General features: G+C 48.1%; 1 protein-coding gene across 1 annotated transcript in view; it reads left to right on the top strand.

Moving 5' to 3' along the window:
* The first annotated feature begins 16,384 nt into the window (after nucleotides 1-16,384).
* The window catches only part of C3 (complement C3), a 28,791-nt gene continuing 23,343 nt past the window's right edge, over nucleotides 16,385-21,832 (top strand). Inside the window, exons 1-12 of the mRNA XM_074054444.1 lie at nucleotides 16,385-16,543; nucleotides 17,129-17,321; nucleotides 18,113-18,275; nucleotides 18,364-18,434; nucleotides 19,594-19,688; nucleotides 19,793-19,875; nucleotides 19,959-20,049; nucleotides 20,183-20,285; nucleotides 20,515-20,641; nucleotides 20,756-20,871; nucleotides 20,967-21,113; nucleotides 21,459-21,668. Coding sequence (XP_073910545.1) covers nucleotides 16,470-16,543; nucleotides 17,129-17,321; nucleotides 18,113-18,275; nucleotides 18,364-18,434; nucleotides 19,594-19,688; nucleotides 19,793-19,875; nucleotides 19,959-20,049; nucleotides 20,183-20,285; nucleotides 20,515-20,641; nucleotides 20,756-20,871; nucleotides 20,967-21,113; nucleotides 21,459-21,668 — 1,473 coding nt within the window. The 5' untranslated portion in view covers nucleotides 16,385-16,469. The remainder of the gene's footprint in view (nucleotides 16,544-17,128; nucleotides 17,322-18,112; nucleotides 18,276-18,363; nucleotides 18,435-19,593; nucleotides 19,689-19,792; nucleotides 19,876-19,958; nucleotides 20,050-20,182; nucleotides 20,286-20,514; nucleotides 20,642-20,755; nucleotides 20,872-20,966; nucleotides 21,114-21,458; nucleotides 21,669-21,832) is intronic.

The raw sequence follows: 21,832 nt of genomic DNA, 5'->3' as shown, positions 1-21,832 counted from the left end.
CAATTCTGTCCTGGGCTGTCAGACCTATCATGGGACCTGCCCCAGCAGGGAAGTCAGGGTTGTGAAAGAGAAGTAAGGAAGAATTGGTGCCCAGTTGAGGGGACATTACAAAATATGGTGGCATGCGGAAATGGGGATGTGAAGACCACTAGTGGCTCTGACTGAGAAGCAAAAATAATCATAGCTAACTCAGTCCTGATTGCTATATGCCACAGCATGTTTAAAACTTGTAAGGCCTGTGAGGCAGAGAGGCTAAGTAACTTCCTCAAAGACACACAACTAATAAGTTAGCAGGAGATCTTAGGCTCAAGGGCAGACACTAACCAATGTGAACACTGTCCCTCAGCTAGATTCCCTGAGATCTGTTTGCCATGTGACAGCATAATGTGACAGGCATAACCTGTATCCCAGCATGTGACAAGGAGCATCTTCAGTTGGTTGAGTGTCCCATATGATAATGGATGTCAGCAGCTGTGTGCAATGCCCAGTAACACAACCTCAGCTAGACTTGGGGATCTGCACTGACTCTCCAGTGACCACAGACTGGAGATCCACCTGTGCACACACTTAGGGACAGGTTCTTGAGAGTCCTCTCTTTGCCCTCCCACAAGGGCACCCGTGAACCCCTTTTGGAGCTAGGATGGGGCCACGGGCATATGGTGGGGGCAGGGAGTGGAGCTAGAGTAAATACTTCTGGAAGACAGAAGGAAGCAAAACCAGCCAGGGACCAGATGAATAAGTAGCCCAGCCGGATGAGGAAGGAAGTGGGGAGGCATTGCAGGCTGGGGAAGTTATGTCGAGTGAGTTGGAGGAAGCCTGGAGTTGGCTGTAGGCAGGACCGACCGACTAGGGCAAGAGGAACTGGCAGAAACCTACGTGTAGGCAGGGGCCTTGTACTGGGGCCCACAGGAGCCATGGGAGGATTTAAAGAGGATGGTGGCCATACAGAACTGTTTTCGTCCATGTGCATGCTGCAGTACACAGAATCATTTTCCCCTGCCCCCCAGAGATATGCAAATCCTAATTCCCAAGGCCTGTTGTGACAAAAGGGACTGTGAAAATGGGATTAAGTGAAGCTTGAGTGGGGAGGACCATCCTAATGGACCCAATGTCGTCACAAGGGTCCTTATAAGTGGGAGGTAGGAGGGTTAGAGTGAAGGAGAGGAGGGGTGAGACTGGAAACAGACACCAGTAAGGGGCCATGAGCCAAGGAATGCTGGTGGCTTCCAGAAGCTGAAAAAGGCAGGGAAATAAGCCAGGCGTGGCATTCAGGAGGCTGAGGCAGGAGAATAGAGTTCTAGGCCAGACTCAAAGCTCAAGACCCCATCTCAAAAACACAAAACAAATGGAAATTAATCTGTTAATGGCACTGGTGCTGTCTGTGATCAGACTTCCAAATTCTTTGTGTGCCACCAGGAAGAATCCATCATAGGGCACGTGGGTGTAAATGGAGTTTATTAAGTTAAGAAAAGGAAATACAAAGAGGAGGATGGTGGGTATAGATGGAATCTGGAGGCAGAGAGTGTGCTTCTCTTCCCCAGGTGCTTTTAAAATCTACACTAACCTATGGGAAGGGAGGAAGCAAGTGATTCCCATCCAATAATCAGTGAGTGGGGCGGGGCGTGGGTGGTTCCAGGCCAGGTGAGGGCGGTCCCTGATTAATCTGGAACGCATCATTTTTCTTGAGTCCCAAACTTTTCCTAATTTTAGCCTGTCTCAAATCCATCCTTAGGGCCTCCAGAAAGGAATGGGACAGCCCTATTACACCTCGATTTTACAGTTCTGACCTCCAAAACTGTAGGACATTAAATATGTGTAGTTTTTGTTTTTCTTATTTTAGGGTGTTTTTTTTTTTGGTAGGACAGTGATTTGAACTCAGGGCTTGTTCCTTGCAAAGCAGACTCTACTACTTGAGCCACACCTCCAGTCCATATATGTTGTTTTTTAAGCTAGCAAGTTTTCATTCACTTGTTACAACCTCGAGAAGAGACTCAGAAGAGTCTCATACAGTTTAGAAGAACACACTGTGGAGCCCAAGTTCAAATCCCAGCTCTTACCAGCTGCAGGATCTTGGGCAAGTGCCAAAGCCTCTGTTTCTTTATCTGCAAAATGGGGACAGCAAAGCGCCTGTGGCATGTGGAGTAAGCATGAAATACATGAAATAGCCCAGATGCTGCTGTTACCACATAGGAGCGTCCCCTCCCTACCTCTTCCTCCCTCCCTCCCTTCCTTTTCTTTTTTTCTCAGTGCTGGGGTGATGCTCTAGGAAGCCATCCACAAAAGCATTACATTTAGAGACCCAAAAATGTGGTGCTTTGCTTCCTATTTCCACCTCCTCTACCTACTGTTCTGCCTGTATTTCAGCCATTTGCCCATCTGCACCTTCGACCTCCAATACTTTGGTTCCACTAACTGCTCCTCCCCTCTCCGATGGGCCCTCCACAAAGGTGACCACAGACAAAAGGGAAGAAGGGAAGGGAGATGCTTTGCTCCAGCCGGTCCCAAAGGGAAACGGGTCCAGCCGGCTCTCCCTGTCTCCTGAGGCACAACTATGACAGGAATTGAGACCATCAACAAGAGGTAGTTGTAATCTTAAGTGGCTGTTCTGACCCCATCTCCCTCCACCTCCACTTTTGTTTTGTTTTGATTATGGTGCTGGGGTTTGAACTCAGGGCCTATAACTTCAGCCACCATACCAAGCCCTTTTTTGTGATGCTTTTTTTCAAGATAGGGTCTCTTGAACTATTTGCTCCAGCTGGCTTCAAACCATGATTCACCTGATCTCTGCCTCCTGAGTAGCTAGGATTACAGGCACGAGTCACCAGCTCCCAACTCACCTCTACTTTCTTTAAAATCCTGCTTTGGACAGGGGATTATAGAGTTTCTCTCCAGCCTATATGTCTAAAATTAGGACCTCAATGTTCAAGGTTAAAGCCGCTGGTTAAAAGCCAAAAAGAAGCCAGGCACTGGTGGTACCCGCCTATAATCCTAGCTACTCAGGAGGCAGAGATCAGGAGGATTGTGGATCAAAGCCAGCCCAGGCAAATAGTTCACAAGATCCTATCTCAAAAAGCCCTTCACAAAAAGGGACTGGTGGAGTGACTCAAGTGGTGGAGTGCCTGCCTAACAAGCATGAGGACCTGAGTTCAAACCCCTGTGCTGCCAAAAAAATAAAAAAACAATCCAAAAGCCCCGTCTTTGGTGCTGCTGTCCCTTTAATAATAAGGGATTTGCAGGCTGGGAATGTGTGACTCAAGTAGTAGAGTACTTGAGTGATTACCAAGTGTGAGGCCCTGAGTTCAAATCCTAGCATCACCAAGAAAATTTTAAGGAATTTACCTCTTCATGATTTTATGAGAGCACCAAATCCTACAGCAATTTTTTGGAGAAGTCCATATCCCTATAAATTGGGGAAGCAGATAGGAACCGCCTTTGGCAGGAGACTTTCAAGCTTTCAAAGTGATATAAAGGAAATTAGCTTCTGTGAAGAGGGATGGGACTGTCTGTAGTTTTTGTATTTGGTCTACTGTCAAGGAAATGGCTTTTTACCACAAGCTTCAATGGAGAAAGAATTCTTTTCACAGAGACAGAAAACAAATCAACTGGTCCCTGTCCTTTCTCTTGATGTGACAATGTAAATTTTGTATTCAGAAATCAGACCCCTGCAAGGAGCTGTATTTTTGTTGTTGTTGTAGATAAAGAAGCCATCTACTAAGAAGATTGTGTTCCCTCTAAGCCCTCATTGTCTCATTGTATCTAAGTAATTGGATTTCTGGCCATCCAGATCTAAAAAGAGGCCCCAGATAAAAGAGTGGGGGGCTGCAGTACTCACCAAGGATGGACACCCCCTGCTGGGTAATTGGAGATTTATCGACTTTACTCCATGAGGAAAGATGTTCTTTCCCCAAGACAAAGTAGTGAGGCTCTGGAAAGGAGTCTTAAATAGATGGAGAGTCTGTGTTCTTTTTGCTTTTTTCCTTTCATTTTCTTCTTTCTTTCTCTCCAGGCATTAGACTATGAGGATGGAGACTGTCTGTAGCATTCCTTGTACTAAAGAATTGGATTTTTAGCCAGGCACCAGTGACTCATGCCTTTAATCCTAGCTCCTTTGGAGGTTGGGATCAGGAGGACTGCTGTTTGACGCCAGCTCAGCTCATTTCTCTGGATCCCTGCCTAAGATAAGCTGTACACCAACCAGTGTTGACGGGCCCTCAGAAGTCAAGTCATTCCCACCTGCAGATCTGAGACTTATTTCCTAAGATTCCTTGTATGGCCAGCGTGTCCACCCTCTTTATTGGATGAGGGCATTCCTTCTACTTTAGATGCTACTATACACCTAAACGCTGGCCAGCCCTTGCCACTTCTGGGGGTCTTAATAAGCCTCCCACCTAAAGAGAACGATAATGTTCCTGAGGAGATTTTATTAGCAGTGGGCCCTCAGGTCTGGGACAAAGAAATACTTGACAAAACACTAAATGTTGTCATTCATTTAAATAATTCTTCCCATTGTCCTCATGAAAATCCATATCCTAGCCAGGCATGGTGGCTCATGCCTGTAATCCCAGCTACTTGGGAGACAGAGATCAGCAAGATCGAGGTTCAAGCCAGCCCAGGGGAAATAGTTCCTAACACCACTATCTCCAAAATAACCACAGCAAAATGGACTGGAGGTGTGGTTCAAGTGGTAGAGTGCCTGCTGTGCAGGTGAGAAGCCCTGAGTTCAAACCCCAGTCTCCCCACACACAAAGCGATATCCTATAAAACCTGAAACTAGACAAGGACTATTACCTCTAATCACTAAATTTAGGCCACCAGTGCTGTGCCATCCCATGATAATTCTCCTACTCTCCCTGTCATAAAGCCAAATGACGAATATAGACAGGTACAGGATCTGGGAGAAACTGAGGCTGTGGTGCCTACCCACCTGATACTTCCAAGTCTTAGCTCAGATGCCTACAGGAGTGTCCTGGTTTACTGTTTCTGACTTAAAAGACGCTTTCTTTTGCCTACCTTTGGGCCCTCAGTCCCAATTTCTGTTTGATTTTAAATGGGCAAATCCAGATGCGATATGTTAGCAACAACTCAATAGAGCTGGACTGTACTTCCCCAAGGAGCAGTCCCCACCTATTTGGAAATGCTCTGGCTAAGGAACTATGAACTCTGATCCTTGGCCACAGAGATCTAACACAGCATGTGGGTGATTTGTTTACTTGCAGCCCTACTAAACAAGGCTCTAACAAAAATACTTAACTCAGGTGCTTAATTTCCTGGGAAGCAAGACATCAACTGTCTTCTAAAAAGGCCCAGATTTCAAAGTGAAAGGTTAAATATTTAGGACATGCATCATCTCCTGGAGAAAGAGCATTCATTCCAGAAAGAAAAGCAGCCATTTTTCACATAGTTCCCCAACACACACACACACACACACACACACACACACACACACACACACACACACACACACACACACACCCACCCCCCGCTGGTCAATAAAGCAATTTAGGGTGTTCCTGGGAATAGCAGGGTTGTGTAGACTTTGGTAGCAGGACTTGACTTAGTAGCAAGAACCCTAGATGAGGCAATTGAGAAGCCAGATTCTGACCCTCTAAATTGGACTGGCAGGCAGGAAAGAGCTTTTAGAAACAAAAGGAGCTTTTAACTTCTACTCCTGTCTAGGAATCTCCCATTAAACAAATTCTCAACTGTAGGTAGCTGAGCGCCAAGAATAGTTCTGGCGTCTAACCCAAAGATGAAGCTACATTCCAAGACCTGTCACCTAATCTCTAAGCAGTGACATACTGTATCACGTAGGTGGCCGGGGGCAGCTGCAGCCACTGCCTCATCGGTAGAAAAAGCTGCCATGTTACGGTTAGGACGCCTCTGGAAAAGCAAACCGCATGGGATGCGAACACCCTCAAGAGATCAGTGGAAAATTACAAAAGCCTCATGATTTCTGTCGTTTACGCTGAGATGCACTCTGGACATTGCTATCTCTAGTAACTGTTTACTACTATTTCAGAAGTGACTCAAGCTTGCCCTACCTGTTTGCAAAATAACCTGAAAGTAATTTAAACTCCCCTCCCCTCCTTCAGCCAATTCAGCACAAGGAAACTTTCCCAGGTGAATCAAAGTGAAGTTTTGGGACCCAGATCCAACAAAGGGGTTCCACATGTCAGGTGCACCCATGTCCCTGTAGGTGAAATAAAGAGATGAGTAGTGGTGAAGGGCAGAGAGCGGAGGTTTATCACGTGAGACGGTCGGGAGACACAGGAGCTTTACCCTTAAACAGACAGAGGATATGGGGCCAGGGGCAAAGAGAATGCTTAATTATTAAACAGTTCTGCTCAAAGTATGGCCTGGTTGATCCTTATCAAGGGGCACCAGAGTTGTTATCTCTGTCATCACACGACGAGAGCGATCTGGTCAGGATAAGCAAGTCACCACTGTCTATTGGGTGGGCTGTCCTGTGGGAGCTCTGCTGTTCCTTCCCTTCGGGGCAGTTTCCTCCATTCCTCTTTGTAAAGATGCTGTCGATCAGTCCTGTCCTGCCTGGATTCCAAGATGGCTGCAGAGTGACTGCAGAGAGAACAGCTCAGAGCAGAGAACACAAGTACAAGATGGGGACAGAGGTGCCAAGCTTCTAGTTAATTTGTTAGGCCCAAGGAAGGAGTCAGTGCTTTAGCAAAAGCAGTTTCTAAGTTCCTGTTATATGAAGATTAGCAGTTAGATTGTACTCAGGTCCCCAAATGACAAGGTCATAAATACTTACTAGTATACGTGGATACTTTTTCAGGATGCGTAGAACCCTTTCCAATGTGTATGGGAGAAGTCAAGTCATAATTAAAACACTACTAAAGGAAACGATTTCCAGAATTTGGTCACCAGTGTCCTTAAAAAGTGACAATGGCCCTTCCTTTACTTCCCAGATAACTACAGGAATGTGCAAAGCCCTTATCACTTACTTCTTTTCTCACATCCTGTCTTCCAGAAAAGTTTAAAGGGCAAACGCAGCTTAAAACTACCTCAGAAAATAAGAAGGCTGGAATGGCAGAGCACAAGGCCCTGAGTTCAAACCTCCAGTACCACAAAAAAAAAAACAAAGAAAAACCAACCAACCTACCTTAGCTAAGTTATGAGAAGAGTCTTGGTTAAAATCACTATCTTGATGCTTTAAGAAACAGAACAGTGCTTAAGGGTGCTCTCCAATTGAGTCCATCTGAAGTGCTATGTGGACACCCTTTCGTTTTCTTTTTTTGTGTTTTTTTGGTTTTATTTATTTTTTTGGTGATGAGGTTTGAACTCAGGGCTTCAAGCTTGCAAAGCAGGTGCTACAGCTTGAACCATACTTGCAGTCCATTTTGCTCTGGTTATTTTGGAAATGGGATCTAAAGAACTATTTCCCCAGGCTGGCCTCAAGCAATCCTCCCAGTCTTAGCCTCCCAAGTAGCTGGGATTATAGGTATGAACCACCAGCGCTCAGCTGGACACTCTTTCTTAACTTCTGATTGCCTGCTAGATTCTAAAACATGCGCCTTCTCAAGGTAATTAATTTAGGACAGGTGTAGCTCTTTGAGAATATGGGACTCATCCTCACAGCAGTACAAAGATAAAACCTGGAGAACAGGCACTATAAACCTGGAAAAGAGTTTCCTCCTCACATCAGACCTTTCTACAGTCATTGTCATTACATAGCTGTTACTCTGTCTGGTGTTCCTTCCTGGTTTCAGATTTCGAGAGCTAAACCTTTATCTCAGTTTTCAGATTCATCTGAAACTGAAAAGGTGACAGATTGCTATGCCTGTGGACATCAGAGGACCAGAAACTCCTCTACAGAAAGAGAAAGAGTCGCCCTGAGGAATCCATGAAGATTCACCTGATTTGCATATTTTCAGTGAGTGTTGTCTTATACAATCACTTGTTGGCATAGTGTTAAGTTTGTGGAATATTATATTTTCTATTTCCGCTCTGTCATAGCTTGCTGGGGATTTTTTGGCTGTACTGGGGATTGAACTCAGGGCCTCAAGCTTGCTAGGCAGGTCATCTACAGCTTGAGCCATTCCCTCAATCCTTTTTGCTTTGGTTATTTTTGAAATAGGGTTTCATTTTATCCCCAGAGTGGCCTGAACTGCAGTCCTCCCATTTATACTTCCTGTAGAGCTGGGATGACCATAGTCAGCTTTTTTTCGGTTTTTATTAGTATATATTCATTGTACAGGGGGAGGGAGGATTTATTGTGCCAGTTCCAAACAGGCTTACATTGTACATTGGTTAGAACACCCCACCATCTCCCCCCAACCCCCTCCCAGTCCACTTAAATCTGTTGCAACAGGTTTCATCATTCTATTTCATGCATGTACATGAAGTTCATCACCATATTCTTTCACATTCACCTCCTCCATTCACCCTCCCCCTTACACAAATACCCCCCCCACACACACACAGTACCTATTTTACAGTCCTGTCTTTTGTTATTAATTCCAAAGTCAAGACCCAAAGGGGTTTCTCCATGTGTCCCCACTGTGAGTGTACTTTACTATGGTCAGTTCTACCCCCTTTATTACTCTCCCTTCCCTCTTCCTTCCCACCCCCCCATTATTCAACAGCTTTCAATAAATATCCTTAGATCTTCTACCTTCACAGGTGTTATGTTTTGCAATATTGTTGATGCTCTGTCATTCTTCTTTCCTTTCCTTCCTTCCCTGACTTCCATACAGCACTTCTGCTATTGCAAACATGTTCTGCATCTGAGTTTATATATGTCCATGCTTGGTTTGTGTGTATGTTCATCTTTTGGATCTATCTTCCACATATGATAGAAAACATGGGGCTTTTGTGTTTTTGATCCTGGCTTACTTCACTTAACGTGATGTCTTCCAATTGCATCCCTGTACCTTCAAACCACATGTCTTTATTCTCTGTGGCGGAGTAGAACTCCATTGTGTGTGTGTGCCTGTGTGCACATTTTGATCATTAATTTCTTGATCATTCATCAGTTATAGGGCATCTGGGTTGTTTCCAGAGCTTGGCTATTGGGAAAGTGCTTTGATGATTGATGTACAGTGTCTATTGTATCCTGACTTACATTCCCTTGGGTAGATGCCCAGAAGTGATATCACTGGATCATATGGCACCTCTTTAGCTTTTTGAGGAATCTCTTTTGGTTGTACTAGTTTGCATTCCTGCCAGCAGTGTATCAGGGCTCCTGCTTTGCCACATCCTCGCCAGCATTTGGTGTTATTACCCATTCTAACTGGGTGAGATGAAATCTAAGTGTTGTTTGATTTGCATCTCTTTTATAACCAGGAAATTTGAACACTTCATGTAGTTACTGGCCATTTGTCCCTCTTCCTTTGAGAATTCCCTGTTAATTCATGTGCCCATTTCTTCACTGGGGTGTTGATTCTTTGGGGGTTGAGGTTTTTGAGTTCCCTGTAGATTCTGGATATTAGTCCCTTATCAGATGAGTAGCTGGCAAAGATTTTCTACCATTCTGTGGACTGCCTTTTGAGTCTGATGACTGTTTCCTTAGCTGTGCAGAAGCTTTTTAATTTGATGCAGTTCCATTTGTTCACTGTTTCTCTCAGATGCTGAGTTCTGCTTAGGAAGTCGTTCCCTATGCCTATCTGTTCCAGTGCATTTCCTTCTACTTCCTGTAGCTGTTTCAAAATTTCAGGTCTTATATCAAGATCTTTAATTCACTTTGAGTTGATACTAGTACAGGGTGAAAGACATGAATCTAGTTTCAGTCTTCTGCGGGTAGATAACTACTTTTTCCGGCAATATTTGTTGAAGAGGCTGGCTCTGCTCCATCGTATGTTTTTTGCACCTTTGTCAAAAATGAGGTGGGTGTAGTTGTGTGGGTTCATATCTGGGTCCTCTATTCTGTTCCACTGGTCTTCATGTCTGTTTTTGTGCCAGTACCATGCTGTTTTTATTGCTATTGCTTTGTAATATAGTTTGAAGCCGGTTATTGTGATATCTCCAGCATTGCTCTTTTTGCTGAGTATTGCCTTGGCTGTTCGTGGTCTCTTGTATTTCCAAATGAACTTTAGGGCAGATTTTTCAATCTCTGTGATGAATGTCATTGGAATTTTGATGGGAACTGCATTAAACATGTAGATTGCTTTTGGGAGTATAGCCATTTTTACTATGTTGATTCTGCCAATTCACGAACATGGGAGATCTCTCCATCTTCTGTAGTCTTCCTCAGTCTCTTTCTTCAGTGATTTGTAGTTCTCCTTGTAGAGGTCATTCACATCCTTTGTTAAGTTTATTCCTAGGTATTTGATTTTTTGAGGCTATTGTAAATGGAATTGTTTTCCTATATTCTTTCTCAATCTGTTCATCGTTGGTGTATAGAAAGGCTACTGGGTTTTGTAAGTTGATTTTGTATCTTGCTACTTTGCTGAAGCTGTTTCTGGTGTCTAGGAAGTTTTGGGTGGAGGTTTTCTGGTATTTTTGGTATAAAATCGTGTCATCGGCAAATAGGAATAGTTTGACTTCTCCCTTTCCTATTCAAATTCCTTTCATTTCTGCTTTCTGTGTTATTGCTCTGGCTAGGAATTCCAGGACTATGTTGAATAGGATTGGAGAGAGCAGACACCCTTATCTAGTTTCTGACTTTAGAGGAAATGGTTTGTTTTTCCCCATTTACACACCCAGCTTTTATTGGTGGAGATGTGTCTGTATAACTATTTGTCCAGGCTGACCTAGAACTACAATCCTCCTGAGCCGTGCCTCCCACATAACTGGGATTATAGCCTTGAGCCACTGCACACAGCTCAAATGTTATCTTTTCTCCTTTCCTTTTTTGATAGCACTGTGCTTTGAACTCACAGCCTCATACTGTCTAGGCAGGCACTCTACAGGTTGTCTTTTATCTCTTGGTCTTTCACTACTCTTGGCAATTGAATCTACCTCATCCCAGCACATCAAGCATTGATTATAATCTTGGTTCTCTTTATGCAAGGCATTCTGTATGATACTTAAAACAGCCAAAAAACTGATGAAACTTTTTGCTCTCCTATGGCACATGGTGTGTCAGATTTTAAACTTATTGCCTTAGAAAGAAGGGTAACAAATGAAATAGCAGGCTCCCACCAAATTATTCCCTTATGACCGTGGAGAAGTTAACACAACATGCTACAGATGAGAGGGCACTGAGAGCTATGGAGGAACTTGCCCCCACAAGGTCCTTCAGGCTTACCCCAGCTGTAAACAAGTCAAAGTCTTTGAGGAACCGCTAAGGTGAGGAGAACCACTTGCCTTGAGTAAAGATGGAGACTTGTCCATACTATAGCTTTTTGTGATATAATCTTTGCTTATGGGAATATTGTGTCTGTAGCTGGCACTGTAAACAATTACTCCCATGGGAATACACCAGGAGACCCCACATATAATTAAATATGATCTGGGGTCTAGGGCAAGGCACAGTGCCTCATGCCTGTAATCCTAGCTACTCAGGAGGCAGAGATCAGGAAGATTTCAGTTTGAGGCAAGCCTGAGCAAAAAGGTCATGAGTCCCCATCTTAGCCAATAAAAGCCAGACATGGTGGCATGGACTTGGCAGTGCAGCTCTGCAGGAAGTATAAATAGGAAGATTGGGGTCCAGGCTGGCATGAGCATAAAGTGAGGCCCTATCTCAAAAAGCTCTGGGGATATGATGCAGAGTTGCCTAGCAAACATGAGACCCTGAGTTTAAGCCTCAGTAGTGAGCCCTGCCAAAAAAGAAAAAAAGACCATAAAGAACAGATACCCATGTCACAGGACCCTCTGATCATAGACCAGCCCGGATCCTTTGTCTCCAAACTTGAGTGACTGTATGAAAAGAGGATGATTGCAAGGTTACTAGGTAAACATACATCCAGGCAACCAGCTCTGAACTGGAACCTTCAGTCCAAGAAGAGGACACAGCATCACAACATTATTTTTGGCAGTACTTGGGTTTGAACTCTGTGCCTCATGCTGGCTAACCAGGTGCTCTACCACTTGACCCACCCCACCAATTCTTTTTTGCATTGGGTATTTTTAAGATAGGGTCCTAAGAACTCTTTGCCAGGCTGGCTTTGAACCACAATCCTGATCTCTGCCTCCTGAATAGCTAGGATTACAGACGGGAGCCACAGGTCCCAGCAAGGACATAAACATCTTGGGATGAAGTCACCCACTGAACTTTCTGCTCCCCCTGCCTGACAGTCTTGTCAGAAGGCACCGCTGTCCCTTTCTCCTCCTCCCTGAACCCTGCTTTGTCTTTCTATGCTGAATCTCTGTTGGCCTGCTACCCTGTGTGCCTCCTTCGTGGATTATTTCAAAATTTATCCAGCTGTTATTCCGAGTTCCTGGAAAGTCCCAAAGGACCTGGAAACTTGAGCAGGGAAATCTCATCTTTTCCAAACACTCTCCCGGTGAGAAAGTGAAATCACAGATAAGGGGTGCCACTTTCGTCATTGCTTTGTGAAAGAAATACAAAATTTGGTTTTTTTAGAGAATAAAGACTGAAAAGAAGGAGGCTTGAGCCCTGGGGAAGGCAGCAAATACAGGAGAAGGGGAGGCTGGGATTAAGAGAGAGATTCCAGGTGAGAGTTTGGCCAGCATCTTGGTCTAAGGAGAGTAAGGGAGGAGTCTGGCTTGGGAGCCTGTGCTGTCATTAAAGCCAGGCAAGCCAGAGGAGAAGCAGGTGTCAGTAAAATAAAAATGGCCTCAACCAGGTATGGTGGTTCACACCTGTAATCCCAGCACTGGGGAGCCTGAGGCAGGAGGTTCCTGAGTTCCAGGACAGCCTGGGATACTTAGCAAGACTCTGGCTCAACAAACAAACACACAACAAACAGCTCAAGTCATTGAGCACCAGTCTGTGCAGGACACTAGGCTACCCAATTTTTTTGCTGGATACCACTGGATGGTCACCCCAGACTAAAGATGAGGTTCTACAACAAAGGCTCTCCATCGCACAGAATAGGAATTGGGGCTGGAGGAGGGGACGCAGCTGTCACAGGGCATCCTGCACAGCTGGAATCCCAACCTCTTGCTCTCTGTGCCTGCTGAGTGGCCATGAGGGGTGGAAGGAAGAAACCATTGCTACAGGGCATGTTGATGGCCACGGCAAGGTCAAGGTTATTGGCCAGTTAATGAGTAATGAGGTGGGAGAAGGCACTGCCTGGCTGTGGATCCTGGAGGGAAATTCCCGGAAAGCACTGAAGCAGGCACCCAGCCCAGAACTGAAACACCCCACAGGGATGACCAAACCCAGGCAGCTGTGGAGTGGGGTGCCTGGGACCCCCACCCAGGCATAATTCCCATCCTGTCCCCTAATTCTCTCCTTACACTTCAGCTAGGGTGCTGCACAAAATACAGGATTAAGAAAGTGTGGTATATAGACACTGTGGAGTCATAAAGAAGAATGAAATTATGTCATTTGCAGGAAAATGGATGACAGTGGAGATCGTGTTAAGTGAAATAAGCAGACTCAGAAAGACAGGTGTCACATGTTTTCACTCACAGGAGAATCTAGATTAAAAACATTTTAAAAGACATGAAAACAGAAGGGGGATTAATTGCTAGGAGCAGGGACCAGCAGGAGGGAGGGGACACTAGAGGGAACTGGGCAATGAAGATGATCAAAGTCCATAGTACACATGTATGAAAATGTCTTCTTGAGAGTCATGATTTTGTGTCCTGAATTTTTAGGGTGGTGGTCTTAGGGATTAAACTTGGCTTCGCACTTGCTAGGCAGGTGCTCTACCATATGAGCCATGCCTCCAGCTCTTTTTACTCTGGTTATCTTCAAGATAGGGTCTCACTTTTTGCCCAGACTGGCAAAATGAAATCCTCCTATTTATACTTTATCACAGTAGCTGGAATGACAGGCATGTGTCACCATGCCTAGCTTTTTCTGTTGAGATGGGGTTTCACAAATTTTTGCCCAGGCTGACCTTGAACCACGTTCCTCCTGATCTCAGTCTCCAAAGCAGCTGTACCACCTGTGCAATGAATTTTCAAAGACAACTTTGATTTTAAAAAATACAATACTTCAGATGAATTACAGCCTCAGCTACTCAAGTCCCTTCTATAAAATGATGAGTATTTGCACACAACCAGGGAACACCCTCCCTGAGACTAAATCATCTCTGAATACTGAGTACATAACACAATCCAAACATTGTGTAAATAGTGCTATACTGTGTTGTTTAGGGAATCTAGACAAGAAAAAATGTCCCTAAGTTGTCAGCGCAGACATCATTTTTTCTGAATATTTTCAATCTGAGGTGACTGAATCTACAGATGCAGAGCCCACAGTCACAGACAGACAGACAAGTTTACTTTTCTTTTTTTTTTAATATATGTATCTTTTAGATATCTTATCCCAGAAACTGTCAGTCTGGGCAGCCTTGTGTCCTCCCTGCCCTTGATCCTAGGCTGCGTGGGCCCGCAGACTGGAAATCCACCCCCCAGACCTCTTTGCTCTGTCCCCTACTGGCTCAGCATATCCCCCATTCCACCAGGGAGAAGTCATGGGGCTGAAGAATTCCCACACTCACCTCCCTCCTTCCCAGTGGGCTGTGGTCCACCTCTGGCCTAGGATTCCCTCCCAGTCCCCTCGCCTCTGCTCACTTCCTGGAGGTGAGGACAGTCCCAGCACCTGTCTGTCACAGTCACCCTCACCATGCTGAGCGTCCATCCTTCCCTCTCAGTCATGGGGCTCCTGTTACTGTCCCAATGCCACACTTGTCATCTGTCCCTTTGCTCAGATGGCCTGCCTAAGAGTCCAGGGAGGAGAAAGCAAATCTTGCAGCAAGCCCAAGGCCACACAGGAATTCCTCCTCTGTGCAGTCAAACCACAAAGCCTCTGGGCTTGGGGCTCGAAGGAAACCAGGAACCCTTGGTAAGGGGGAGGCAGGAGAAACAGAGGAAGTCATGGGGCGCACTTGGGAGATCCAGTTTGAAAGTTGGACCTAGTTTTGGAAACCAGCAAACTTTTGCATCCTCCCTCCTCCTCCACTTCCAGAGAAAGGGTGTTGCAATCAAGCAGAGGGTTGCCAGGTTTGTTCTAGTTCCCCAGCCTCCCCAGCCCCTGGCATGGCCAGCAAGAGGGTGGGGTTTACAGGAAGTCCAGCAAACTCCCTGTTAACCCCTTCGCTGGGACCGGAAGCCACCTGTCCAGGAACCAGAACCCACCATTCCTGTTACCCATCCTCATCCTGTGTTCAGACAACACAGTAACTGAGAATCAGAGAAGTGCAAATGGACGTGACCCTGGGGTTCCACCTGTCACCCCTGAGACTGGCAGAAGTCCAAAAGTCAGCCAGGGTCCAGCATGTCCTGGGAGCCAGACCTCAGGGAGATTGGCAATTAATGTCCTGCAAGGTGTGTGCACACATCAGTAGAACGCCCAGAGAGGGTGGATTTGGCAGTGCCTAGCAAGATTACTAATGTGTGCAGACATGGGCCCTGAATTCTCTCCATTCATTAAAACAACCCATTTTTCAGGAGGAAACTGAGGCTCAGGGTGCTTAGCAGTGCTTTGTCCAAAATCACAGCTGGTAAGTATCAAAGCTAGACAAAGAAGGCTGGAGAAATTTCACTGCAACCTCCGAAGTCTGTCTGTCTGTCCAGTGCAGTTTCTGTGCACTCATAAGAAATAATCTCTGGGATATATTGTTCATAAAAAAGCAAGAGACCAGCCAGGAAGCAGAGTATGTAAAGTTTCGTAATAGTTATTTTAAAAAGTATACATGCTAGCTTCAGAACCCTCTTTTAATTTTTATTTTTTTTGTGGTACTAGGGTTTGATCTCAGGGCCTCACACTTGCTAGGCAGGAGCTCCACCATTTGAGTCACTCCACCAGCCATGGACCCTCTTATTCTACAAAACACCTGGTTAGTGAACACCTCTGCATACTTCAAAGCCTAGATGCAATGTCCCCTCCAAGAAGCAGAATTCTTTCCATTGAGGAAAACACTCCCTATGGGCTGGGAATGTCTATGCTGTGCCCTGACTCTTCTTCTTGCTCCTCCTGCCTCAGCATGGAAGCCTCAGGAAGTGGGCTGGAGCCCTCAGCATAAAGACGGACTCATAGAAAAGGTCTGATTAATCAAAACACAAGCAGGGGACAGTGATGTGCACTTGTGGTCTCAGCTACTGGGAGAATCTATTGAGCTGCCTCAGCCCATCAGCTGGCCTTGACCCTGAGAGAGGCCAGGACACAGGGCAGTTGCTTTCAGGTTGGAGGGGAACACGCTGGCAGGTTGGCCTCCGCGCTGGCAGGTTGGCCTCCGCTTCGCTTCGAAAGCTTAGGAAATGGTATTGAGAAATCTCAGGCAGCCCCAGGAGGGGGCAGGGCCCCAGGGCAAAGGGAGGGAGTAGGGGAGAGGCAGGGGCCAGATAAGAGGCCACTTCCAGCAGCCCTGGCTCACTCCTGCCCACCCTCTCATCTGTTCCTCTCACCCTCTGTCCCTCCACTGTCCTGCATCATGGGGACTGCCTCAGGCCCCCACCTGCTGCTCTTGCTGCTGGCCAGCCTCTCCCTGGCCCTGGGGGATCCCATGTGAGTGACCAATGTTTAGGGTGGCTACTTGGAGGATTACAGACTTAGCCCTTTGGTTCACTAAGGTTGGGGTGTGTGGCTTTGCTCATATTTACAGGACTGGGGTGTTAGAGGTTTGAGTGTAGGTTTGGAGTGTTCTGAGATTTGGGGCTTATATGTTCAGGTGCTTGTGGGTTTGGTATGCATAGTTTGGGCTGGCTCAGGGCTTGGGTGTTTGTATATCTGGGATGTTTAGAGAACACAGTGGTTTAGGGCTTTGCTTGTTTGTGGATATAGGAGATTTTGTGGGTTTGGAAGGCAAGGATGTGGAAGGGCTGCTGTTTTGGTTTTGAGGATCAGAGGTTGGTGGCATCTGTAGCCCCTCTTTGTCCAGCCTTTCCAAGGGAGCATGGGACATGATGGCTGTTGTTCTTCCCATGTGGGCAGTACCCAGGGAGGAACAGGGATCCAGACATGAGCACTGGCAGTACCCCAGGTGGTCACTGGATCTCCTCCAGGACCAGGGATGGGGTGAAGTGCTGGGCAGCAGAGAGGCCGCCGGGCATGTTGGGATGTCAGCTCTGCTCTGGGCGCCATCTCCCACAGGTACTCCATGATCTGCCCCAATATCCTGCGGCTGGAGAATGAGGAGACCATAGTGCTGGAGGCCCACGAAGTGCAAGACAACGTTGCAGTCACAGTCACTGTCCACGACTTCCCGGCCAAGAAGCAAGTGCTATCCAGTGAGAAGACTGTGCTCTCCAGCGCCACAGGACACTTGGGCAATGTCACCATCAAGGTGAGTGCAGACTGGAGCTGGGCTATGCTGACACTCACAGTCCCTCCCACTCTTTGTACCCTCTAGGTCGCCCCCTGCGTCCTCCTTCCAAGCTCCTTCCTCTTATGCGCCTCCAGCCTCTTCTGAGCCGCTAGAGTCTCTGGGCATCAAGCCTCCCGTTCTAAACACCACAAATGTCAGTCTCCTCCTCTTCCAAGCCCTCCCCTCTCTCTGTCTTCATTCCTTCTCTGCCCCTCCCCTTTCCCAGTCTCCACCTCTTCTAAGCCCCTCCCACTGGCTCCTCTTCTAAGCCCTTCCCCTTTCCCAGTGTCCACCCCTTCCAAGCCCCTCCCCTCTCTGGCTCTTCTAGGCCCCGCCCCTCCTCAGTCTCCACCCCTTCCCTGCCCCCTCCCAGTCTCCGCCTCTTATAAGCCCCGCCCCTCTCTGTCTCCACCCCTTCCTAGCCCCTTCTCTCTCTGGCTCCTCTTCTAAGCCCCGCACCTCTCTGGCTCCACCTCTTCTGAGCCCCTCCCCTATCTGTCCCCCATTCTTTGTCCCTCCCATTGAGCCCCTCCTCTTAAGCCTTCTTCCTTTTGAGCCCCTCCCTATTCTGCACCTGATCTTTTGTGTCCCCTCTCTGATCCCCTTGCTCTACAGGTGCCCCTCCCCTCCTCCCACACTGGGCAAACAAGGGAACGTGCAGGCTCCGTTGTGAGGAGGAGCAGGCCAGGCCAGCAGAGGCCCAGAAACTGGATTCTGAGTATTGGGTCCTGGAGCAGACCTCTAACAATCCCCTGGTCCATGCCACCTAGATCCCTGCCAGCAACGAGTTCAGATCAGACAAAGGGCGCAAGTTCGTGACAGTGCAGGCAAACTTCGGGGCTACGCAGGTGGAGAAAGTGGTGCTGGTCAGCCTTCAGAGCGGGTACCTCTTCATCCAGACAGACAAGACCATCTACACCCCGGGCTCCACAGGTAAGGACTGTGGTGGCCCAAGAGGGCCAGGCAGGGGGTGTGAGGCTGGGTCTCACCACTCTCCTCCTGTCTCCCCACCACCTTCCAGTCCTCTATCGGATCTTCACCGTTGACCACAAGCTGCTGCCCGTGGGCCGGACTGTTATCGTCACCATTGAGGTATCAGCCAGCTGGGGCTCAGAGACCGCAGGAGAGAGACAGAAAGAGACCCTGAAAAGGTGGCCCAGAAACAAAGGGATATGCAGAAGGACACACTCAGAGAGAGAAGCCTAGAGGCAGCAGAGACACACAAGGGGCCCTGCATGTACCCCTGGATCCTGGTCCCAAATAAACCCAGGGCCACTTCACCTCCGTGAGCCTCAGTTTCCTCAGTTGAAGAGAGGGATGATGACAGATGATAAATCTATGTAATCTTTTCTGCCTACACCAGCTAGAGGGCACCTGTGAACACCTGAGTCTCTCGCTTTGCCCAAGCCCTCCATGATTCCCACCTCCCTCTGTCACAGCTCAAGCCCTCCCTGCAGCCCCCAAAACTTGACTGCGAGCAATGAATGACTCAGGCTTCAGTCTAACCAAATGCTCAACATGGGGTCCAGTCCAAAAGTGGGAAGTAAATGCTCGTTATTAGTACTATTTGGAGTCAAGGATACTAATGAGCTTCTGTTATATGAACTTTAACACAAGCCAGTGAGGCAGAGCCCTTTACTATTTCCTTTTGCTCTCGTTCGCTTTTTTTTTTTTTTTTTTTTGGTGGTACTGGGGTTTGAACTCAGGGTTTCTCACTTGCTAGGAAAGATCTCTACCACTGAGAGCTATGCCCTCCATCCTTTTTGCTTTTAGACTATTTTTCAGATAGGGTCTCTTGCTTTTTGCTCAAGGTCAGCCTTAGACTACAATCCTCTTACCTCTGCCTCCCTTGTAACTAGGATTACAGGTATTCAACACTATGCCTGCTTGTTTGTTGAGACAGGGTCTTGATAATTTTTCTTACCTAGGCTGGCCTTGAACTGCAATCCTCCCAATCTCTGCCTCCTGAGTAACCAGGATTATAGACAGAAGCCACTGCTCCTGTCCCATTAGCTCCTTTTTCTAGACACACAAGGAGCATGGAGAAGTAATTGCCCAAGGTCACACAGCTTATAAGTGGCATAGTAGGGATTTGACTTAGGCTGACTGACTTAGGTCCATATTCTTAACTGCTGCCCCTACAGACATAGTGGGGGGAGAGAGGGTAGACAGAAAAGTTTGAGAGAGCTGGGAGGTAAACCTGGCCTCAGAAGATCCACATACTCCCACATCCCTTTTTGTCCCCTTACAGACCCCAGAAGGCATCCCCATCAAGCGAGACACTCTGTCTTCTCACAACCAGTATGGCATCTTGTCCCTGTCTTGGAACATCCCAGAGCTGGTCAAGTATGTCAGGGTATCCAGGAGAGGGCTGGGGACTCCCGGTCCTGGGTGGGGGGTGGTGCTGCAGCGACTTCACGGCATGGCCACACTGTCTCAACTTCCCATAGCATGGGGCAGTGGAAGATCCGAGCCTACTACGAACACTCCCCGCAGCAGGTCTTCTCTGCTGAGTTTGAGGTGAAGGAGTATGGTAAGCAGTGGAGGAGGGATGGGGTGGCGGGATCTGGGACGCCGAGCTCTGCACCAGCCCTACCAATGTGGTCTCTCCCCCAGTGCTGCCCAGTTTCGAGGTCCTGGTGGAGCCCGCTGAGAAATTCTACTACATTGATGACCCCAAGGGCCTGGAAGTCACCATCACCGCCAGGTAAGGGACAAGATGGGGCCAGGGGAGACACCAGGGATGGAACCAGGACTGTGGGTCTTCCGCCACACCAGAAGTGGGGAGAGCCTCATCTTCCAGGAGTGGAGAACCTGGAATCTCCTTTTGCCTCCCGTAGGTTCTTATATGGGAAGAACGTGGATGGAACAGCTTTTGTCATCTTTGGGGTCCAGGATGGCGACCAAAGGATTTCTCTGGCCCAGTCCCTCACCCGCATTGTGGTACCTGACAGAGGCCCCTTGGAGCCCCTCGCTCTAGCCCTTGCATCAGCCCCTCTAAAGCCCCTCCCCACTAAGAGACCCTCTTTGAGCCCTTGCCCTAGCGCCCTCTTCTTGGGAGACCCCCCCACCCCCAACCCTCACCCCCTCATCTCCCCACCCACCCAACCCCGTCTCTGAGCGTTCTGATACCGCCCCTCCCCTTTCTGAGCCTCGTCCCTCCCCTCCCCAGATCGAAGACGGTGTTGGGGAGGCTGTACTGAAACGACAGACGCTACTGGAAGGGGTGCAGCCCTCCAGGGCTGATGCCCTGGTGGGGAAGTCCTTGTACGTGTCTGTCACTGTCATTTTGCACTCAGGTGAGCCCTCGACTCAGGGAAGAGGCCCTGTACAAAGACAGGGTCCAATCTGAGGGGAAAGGCCTGGTCCTGGAGGGTGCCCCAGGACCTCGCCCTCATGGTGGGTCCCCTCAGGCAGTGACATGGTGGAAGCAGAGTACACTGGAATCCCCATCGTGACCTCTCCATACCAGATCCACTTCACCAAGACACCCAAGTACTTCAAGCCAGCCATGCCCTTTGACCTCATGGTGAGACCCAGGGCAGGGCCCCCCTCTCTGCTCCTGGAGCACTGACCACGCAGTGGAGTCCTCCTGACCCTCCTCCACCTGACTCTGCACCACAGGTGTTTGTGACAAACCCCGACGGCTCCCCGGCCCGCCGTGTACCCGTGGTGACCCAGGGCAATGACGTGCAGTCTCTCACCCAAGACGATGGTGTGGCCAAACTAAGCATCAACACGCCCAACAGTCGGCAGCCCCTCACCATCACGGTGAGTCGTGGCTCTGCCTCAGGACCCTACCACCAGGAAGCGGGCACAGTGGAGCCCTGATGCTTGCACAAAAGGGTCCTACCATTGTCGTGTGGGGTCCTGTCATGGCAGCAAGGTCACTTCACCTGTGTCGAATGTTCTACCCTGTGCAAGGAGGGATCCTCCTCCTCCTTTTTCTTCTCTTTCTCTCTCTCTCTCAGAGAGACATACTTTTAGACATAGTTTCCTAAGTGCAGTCTTAATGCCATCTGCAAAATCCCATTGTCCATAGGAGGTCACAGGTCTCAGGGATTCAGACACAGGCATCTTTGGGGGACCAGCCTGCACCCCTCTTTCCTCACCCAGGTGCGCACCAAGAAGGAGGGGATCCCGGAGGCACGGCAAGCCACCAAGACGATGCAGGCCCAGCCCTACAGTACAATGCACAATTCCAACAACTACCTACATCTCTCCGTGCCTCGTGTCGAGCTGAAGCCAGGAGAGACCCTCAATGTCAACTTCCACCTGCGCACAGATGCTGGCCAGGAAGCCAAGATCCGTTACTACACCTACCTGGTCTGTGGCCACCTGCAGCTTCAACCCCTGTGCCCCACTTCCCCAGAGTCCCTGGGATCCCTCCCAGCACCCCCAGCATCCCTCCCAGTCCCAGGCCTCCCCATCCATCCTCTCTCCCCCCAGTCTTTTCTTTCTCCCTTTCTTCTACTGGGGTTTGGACTCAG

This window comes from Castor canadensis, chromosome 14, assembly GCF_047511655.1.
Source record: "Castor canadensis chromosome 14, mCasCan1.hap1v2, whole genome shotgun sequence".
Classification (NCBI taxonomy): domain Eukaryota; kingdom Metazoa; phylum Chordata; class Mammalia; order Rodentia; family Castoridae; genus Castor; species Castor canadensis.
This window is presented reverse-complemented; position numbering and strand designations above follow the sequence as displayed.